The sequence below is a fragment of the Corapipo altera genome, unplaced genomic scaffold, assembly GCF_003945725.1.
Source record: "Corapipo altera isolate COAL_440 unplaced genomic scaffold, ASM394572v1 63, whole genome shotgun sequence".
Classification (NCBI taxonomy): domain Eukaryota; kingdom Metazoa; phylum Chordata; class Aves; order Passeriformes; family Pipridae; genus Corapipo; species Corapipo altera.
Window position 1 is genome coordinate 2,629,126 of NW_020884928.1, and position 7,780 is coordinate 2,636,905.

At 36.3% G+C, this 7,780-nt stretch overlaps 1 protein-coding gene across 3 annotated transcripts in view; it reads left to right on the plus strand.

The window, feature by feature from the left end:
- The window catches only part of NEBL (nebulette), a 251,586-nt gene extending 246,850 nt beyond the window's left edge, over positions 1-4,736 (plus strand). For 2 of the 3 annotated variants that reach the window (XM_027658659.1, XM_027658661.1), the window contains one exon: positions 6-4,736. In XM_027658659.1, coding sequence (XP_027514460.1) covers positions 6-182 — 177 coding nt within the window. In that variant the 3' untranslated portion in view covers positions 183-4,736. The remainder of the gene's footprint in view (positions 1-5) is intronic. The other variant, XM_027658660.1, reaches the window with a different exon arrangement.
- Positions 4,737-7,780: the final 3,044 nt, after the last annotated feature.

Genomic DNA, 7,780 nt, shown 5'->3' on the forward strand with positions numbered 1-7,780 from the left:
AACAGAGAACGTATAGAGCTATGTATGACTACAGCGCTCAAGATGAAGATGAAGTTTCCTTCAGGGATGGTGATTATATCATCAATGTGCAACCAATAGATGATGGCTGGATGTATGGTACTGTTCAGAGAACTGGGAAAACAGGAATGCTTCCAGCAAATTATATTGAGTTTGTTAACTAATTTTTGTCTCTAGTCCTTTGAGCTTTATTATGATTTACTCAAAATCTAACCTTTTAGAAAAAGTCAGAAGAATCTTTTAAGAGTACATGATCATTATGTTATCACTGCTATAACAGTTTGCTTTCTTACTCGGAATCCAATTTAGAGTTCTTTAAAATAGAGATAAATAACCTGCAAGAAGCTCAGAGCTTTGAAAATAGCATGGCTTATAATCATGCTCTCTCAAAATGAAAAACATATATGGAAGCCTGGTGCTGCCTATTCTATAAAAATTTTAGTCAATTACCTGTAAAGGGAAAATACCTTTTCCCTACATATCAAAGAGGTTATTTCTCTTTATAAAAACAACCATAAAATTGATGCACTTCTGGCACTCTGAAGTCACAGGAAGTTAACACACTGAGTTTGAACACGTCTTCAAATTATTAGGGAGGTGTTTAATGTTTGAGCAGTTAGCATCCTAATAAAAAATAAAATGTTGAGTAGATAATTCAGTCATTTGATATAATGACAAGTAATATGCCAGTAAAAAAACCAATAAAATCCCCCACTGCCCAGCAGCCTTACAATAAACAGGTCCATTTTAACAGCAATTTTCCTGACTCTTACATACCCACATTTATTTCTGCATTACCCATTTTTTCTTATTTACAAGTGACCTATCAGCTTTGCTTGCATCCCAATCTATCAGTTAGATCCATATCTAGATCCATGATTCTTCGGTATCTTTTGCACAGAAGATTCCTTGCAAAGACTATCTAAAGTATAAAACCTGTCAAGTCTTCTGTTTCCTTCTAACAATAACTAGCATTTAAATAGAAACTTACATTAGGGCAACGTACAACCAATACTTCATGTTAGTTCCTTTACCTTCACTTGTACTGCTGTAAATAAATATCCTGTGTGAGGCCCCGGTGCTGTGCAGTCACACAAAGCCTGCAGTCATACCCCTCCTTCTTACCTACCACAGGTAACTCGCTTAATGGCTGCTTTGCTGATGAGCTAATGTACCTACCCCTGCTTCAGATATACTTATGCCTCCATTGAGGAGTGGAGGAGAGCTCTGTTTATTGTAGTGCATTTCAGATCAATGACCTATTGCTTCAGTTTACTCAAAAAATCTTGGTGATCCAACAGTGGGTTGTACGCTTGCCAAATGTTTAATGATGGAGAAATATTATGTTTTCTTTTACTGACTTGGTCTTTCTTTCTCATAACTGACACTGTAGGGAAAGCTAACTAAACAAAAGTCCAACATACTCTATGCCATTATGTTTCAGTTTAGCCATCTGTAGAAAACAGTAAAAATATTCTGCTGACAAACCTTCACATATGCTATTTGGTGTCTGTTAACATTATGGTCAGAACTGAGAGATCCAGGTCTCAGTCTGTGAGGCTGAGGAGAGGATCAAACAACTGGTGACATAATGGACCTGTGAGAGGGACTGTGTCAGCAGGCTTGGGTCACAGGGAACTTGCATTTGCTTTGACTGGATGCTGCATTCTCTCCCAGGGAGAAATTCTGGGAGGAAGGACAAAAGAGTTAAAAGATTCATGTGGGAACTTATTTGTGCAGATGCAGATGCAGAAAATGTTTTTACTGATAATATAATTTGTGAAGTTCAGCCATGTGCTAGAGAAGTTAGAGACGCTTGTAGTAACCCTCAGAATGTTGAGTCTGCACTGGCTTTCTTCCATTTCTAAAATTTTTAAAGTAGAATTAAATATAGAGCTTATAGACAATTTTGTATTTCTCATTTTACAAAGGAGGCAACTTTGCAATATCTATTTAAAGAATAAGGAAGGCAGTATGGATTTGTTATGTCAACTGAAAGTTGTCAGTGCAAATACCTGCACATTCTATTTTTGCATACAATTAGGAATTGGAAAGCTTATGCAATTTTATTTTGGGTTTTACTAATTCGGGGCTGATTCCAGCTGCCAAACAGAATGGAATGACTGCATTAGAAAAAAATAAAAATTAAAAAATATCCATGACTGTGGAATTGCCTGGGCTTTCTTGTCAGCAGCCTAATTCCAAGGCTTAAGCTGTCCAGGAGCATCTAACTTCAAAAAGTATTGTTTAAAACCAGAGATTCACTACTGTAAATATCCAATCTCTATGGGTGACTGCTGTCATTTAAAATTCTTGAAAGTTTTGCATAAGGAGCTGCTGCTGCAGCAGAACCTTATGCATTGCTGGTGACATCCACGTGAAATTAGCAAACTTTGCAAGTGAAATGGCTTTTTCAAAAGGCCGATGTGATATGCTGAGCTACAAGCTCTGAAAAAAGCAGTCTGCTTCTGTGTTGGTTTTCATCACTAGCCGTCAACAGCAAGGAGAGGAATTTCATCTTATGCTGGGTAGCAAATTTTTCAGATGATGCCTGAGGCACAATTGGCTGTCACTTGCTGCTTGCTGCTCTATTAGCTGTGTAATGCTGACAACAATAAAAACGAGTTGTCAGTTTGTTAACCCAATAAAATTTAGAGAGTAGATATATTGAATCAAGTTACAGATTTTAGAGATTTATAAAAAAGAATCTCAACCTATAAATAGATGATCATTCTTCCTAAATGAGGAGATGACTTGCAGTGTTGAACACTTTACGTATAGAAGTAAATGAGAAAATGGGCATTTGATGACATTAGAGAACTATGTTGTAATAAACAATCAAAATAAGATTTACTTTATGAATTTTGAAAATTCATTACCTTGGTAGAGCAGCTAAAGCAATATGCAAAAAAATAAAAGGTCAAGAAAACAAAACAGTATGAGAATTGTATTTCTCTTGAGAATGGTATATCAGCAAAATTATTAAGATCTGGTTTAAGTTACTCATTCATGTAACCAAGTTTTTTATGTCATATATGCTTAGGAATTCATGTTTATGTGGAACAGTTCCTGCTTTTTGATATAAAACAAACTTTAGTGTCATTATGCGGCTTTTTTCTAAGCAAAGCAATCAAAGGCCCAAAATTATCAGAGTGGAATTAAAAATATGTTTTTATAAGATCTAAAATTTGTAAGGTGGGGAAAGTAAGTCATAAACTAAATTGTGCCAGCATAGGTTTTAAAAGGCATATGTTGGAACCTGTTACATGCAGTGTGATATAGAGGTGAAAAGATGTTATATGCTGTCTTGTCACCTTTAAAATATGTATTCCTTTTTAGCATGGCATGTTCCCCTCACTGTTCTTTCTTCTCATAGTCAGTTTTTCTGGGGAAAGGAAAGGACTTTTACAGAGGTGAATTTCCCTAGCTGTTCCAAAGTTCAGATTGGAAGTTCACATGTTCTCCTTTTAGAAATAAAGAATTCTGTAAAGAATGCTTTAATTCTTGCTAACACGAGTATAAATGTAGAAAACAACATAGAGCATATTCATACATATATACAAGAACAAATGGGTGCCTTGCTTTTCATTACTCTTTCTTGCCTGGCTAATCTTCATTTTCTAAACAAAGCTACGTACAGATACTGCAGTTGTAATTTTTCATTATGGAACATTAGCATTTAATCTTGATGAAACAGGGTTTTCTTGATTACATTTGACATACAATAAACTACTTCAGCAGATTGGGATTTGACAGAGAATCACCTCCCATGGATTATGTTTTTGACAAATGTGTCCCTCCCGAGTATTCCTCAGGGATATGGAAGGTCTCCAATACTTGGGAAGATAATAATTCTAGTTTTTATTGTACAGTGACTGCATGTCATCTTGTACAATGGAAATGACAAATACCAAGGTCTTTGGCAGAAGGTGGTACAGGGTATAAAATTTTAGATTTTAATTAAGTTGATTAATACTCCATTTAAACTATAGAATATGCTTTAGTTAGTAAATGTTTAAATAATATACTGAAACAGACAAAAGATGCTGTTGAAAGAAGTTCTCCAAACTGATGTGCTGGCAAATGCGAAGTACTGGTGAGCACTATAAAGAATAAACCATTTCGCAATGCTTTAGTGATTTTCTCCAGCTTTATGCCATAGGAACCCCATCTCTCCTTTGGAAAGAAAACCTGAAAGCTCTATTTCCTATACTGCCTGCACTACAACAGTATATTCAAAGGAATTTCATATGCTTCTTGTGTCTGATAAATAGAATTTGCATATTGTACTTAAGTTGTAATCCAGTTGTTGTTGACATTTGTTTAATTATTATTATTTTGGGGGGGGAAATAAGCTATACTGTAGCATTTCAATCGTGTATTTAATATTACTATTAGAAGTTGCTAGACCATTGGAAGACAGCAATGACTGTATTGACATTGATTAGCATGATGTGGAAACTCGGCTGTTGGTTTTTGCAGTGTGATATAAAAAGCAAAAATGAACCGCTGTGCAGTTTGGCTTATGTTTGCTTTAAAGTGTGTAAAGTTTTAGTTATTTTGCAAAACTGTACTGTATTTGGGGGTATACAGTTATGGAGGTAACAATTGTTTTTCAAAGGACAGATAAACTTTCTCTCGGATCATATGATGTATCATCTTAATTTGGCTTTTGTTATGCAGAAAGTTAACACCAGCTATTAAAATATATTTTAGTAGAAATGCTTTAATTCCTGTTTCTTCCTCTACACTGTGAATATTTAAGCTTTGGTGGACTAGAGCAACATCATGCTGCCCAAAGTACTAACCTATGCAAACTAGTTCACATTTTAGTTGATGTCACAGTGGATGTAACATAGCAATTTTGCAGAACATTAACCGTCATTCAAATAAAATATTAAACCCAGCATGATGTATGTATTATATTCATAAGCAGTACTCTGTAAAGCTACCATTCCCATTAATATAAGCTATCAAAGATGTATATTGTTTTAATTAAGGAAGCTTTGAGTTTTCAAACTTAAGTAGAATATTTAGCACTATTATTTGTCAAGCTTGATCTCAGAATATAATTTCCTAAGCCACTGTTTTATTTCAGACGTGCCCTCTCCTTAGAGGGTTAACTTCTTTTTCAGTCTGTATTTGTAACTCTTCAACTGAACACCAAGTTACATTCCATGCCCCTTGATTTGTTTAAATAAGCAAAGATAGTAAGTGAAGGAGATGTGCTGATTTAATTGATCCTGGTTTGCTGGACTTTGAATGGGCATTTTGCTAGGCATGCTGTCAGTGCAACACTATTGAAAAGAAATTGATTTGCTGGCTTCTTTAAGACAACTTTATATACAAATGTAGTTCTTGGGTTATCTTTATTCATTTACACAAGTCAATTATTTTTACAACATTGTAAGAAAGTTTAAGTTAAAATAAAATCCAGAAGTATTTTGGAACTGCTCTGCCTGTAGCTGAAGAAGATTATTATGCTTATGGACATGTTTTATTTATTTGAGTGTTAACTGTATGGTATAATGGACTGCATTAGAATATTTTTATCAAGTGTTAGTTTGAAGAAGGCTGTTAACAATGAATGAGGACAAATGGCTGCTACAGATGGAGCTGGTTAGTGCCTTTTAGGTAAGTGATATACCCTTGTTACCACACTAATTTCTCCTCAAGAAATACATGTTAGCATTTCCTATGAAGTTTCATTAGTTACAGAGCTTTGATTCCATGGTCTGAAATGCTGCCAGAATAGCAAAATCCAATCTTTATATATACTGTAGCAAACAGCAGTTTTCAATAAGAAAAAGATTTAAGAGCTGCCAAAATGGACCTCAAGCCCTTGGAATGTGTTTTATTTGAAAATCTCTCCATAATCTGCTAGTGCTACTGAAGTATTTGATTTTTGTTTCTATCCTAAATCTATATTTCAGGTGAAGGTCCTCCTGGCAGCCACTGATGTGAACTTGGTAGGAGTCATGTGTTCAGCATCTGAGGGATTATGTCCTTATTCAATAGCAGTGTCAAATCTAACAAATGACTGAAATGAAGAAGGCTCTTCTGTCTTAACTGGCCCCATAGAATGTAATTATCAACTTGATAAACACTTGAAAGTCTTGTGGAAACTGTCCATACTATGTATTGGATAGGTTGAGAGTTTCCAGCTATCGCTGCTTTTAGGATGCCCTTGTGTCTGCTCTGTCACAGAACTGGGCCTTTGATTTTCTCTGTTTCGTTAACTGGCAAGAATAAGCTAATATACCATAGAATTCCCTGTACAGAGCAAATAGTTGCCCAGTGCATTGGCTGTGACAAGTACTGCCTCCCCTCCCTTCTCCCACTCACACTACCAAGCCCAACCATGTTTCTAATCCTGTCCTGCAGTGACTACCTCTCTCATCTTTCTGTGAAGCTACCTGTGGGACACAGTAAAGTGTTATCAACAAATGATCCAGATTTGGTTTTTTTTCTTCCAAATGATTCCTTTTATCATCATTCTTTCAATGATTCTGTTTATTGCACAACCTCAAAACCAGTAATATTGACATAAGGAAAGAGGTAGCATGACCTGGGTGGAAAGGCATGCTAAAGTGAAAAGCCACAGATTTCTTACTCAGATTTTGCTGCAGAGGTTATTACAAGTCAAGCATATGTCTGAGGGTACCATCTGAATAACTAACCTGTAAGCTGAGCAGTACTGTGTGGATTTGCTTGACCTGTCTGAGTGTATGTCTGTGCTGTAGTGTCAGAAGTGACTCTGGGGTAGTGTGCAGATACCTCCTTCAGATTTTGAACAATTATTTGGAATCCCAAGAGCAGGCCATCCACTGGCATATGGCATTCATAAAGGCAAATTTATCCTTCAAGAAAAGGAGATCTCAGATAGTACAGAGGAAACAAAATGTCAGTAGGTTTAAAGTGCGTGTTCTTGTGCCCTGTGGGAAGGAAATCCTTTGTGTACAGTCAGAAGACTGAGCCCCATGACACTACAGCAAGCTCCTATCTCTGAACTGTATTTAGGACTATAATGAGATGATGTGCGACAGAGCTCACCTGCTCCACAAATTTGATACCGTATAATGTGCTATGTGCTGGGCAAGTATTTAACAATGACAGCAGAAACTGGAGATTCATATTTATGCACTATGTCCTAAACAGAGTCTAAACAGTCCTTGATTTTATATATTTTAGCTTTGTTTTCTTTCCCACCTACCTGCTGTTGACAAAATCTACATAATAACATGCCTGTTCTCATGCAGAAGACTACTGGCTTGTGGCTTTGACTACTTGTGTCTACAAAGAGAGATCCCCAGATATTAACATCTGGCACTTAAAATACTGCTTGGCATATAAATATCCATTTTCAATGATTTCACAAACAGCTGTCAGCTTTTGTGATTGTTCTTCAATTCAAGCCATATTTTTTCTGTATTTTTCCTCCTCCTCCATCTTTCTTCTTGTGACATGCTTACAATCTGTGTTGCTTGTACAGCAGCTTTTCCAGGACTCAAAGGAGATACTTTTAAGAGGCTTCTCAAAGCACTGAGAAGAATTTAAATTGCTTGAAAAATGGTAGTGTTGTCTCTTCATTAAGGTCTCCCTCTCCCAGCAGTTGTCCACTGGCTTCACTGTATATTCTGGTCTTTTGCCTCGTCTTCTTTCTGTCAAGTTCTGACATCTCTGTCACCAAACCTGATGGGCTTGGTACCCGTTCAGTCAGGCCTTTACACCACTCTTTGGCCTCCATAGTTTCTGTATTCAG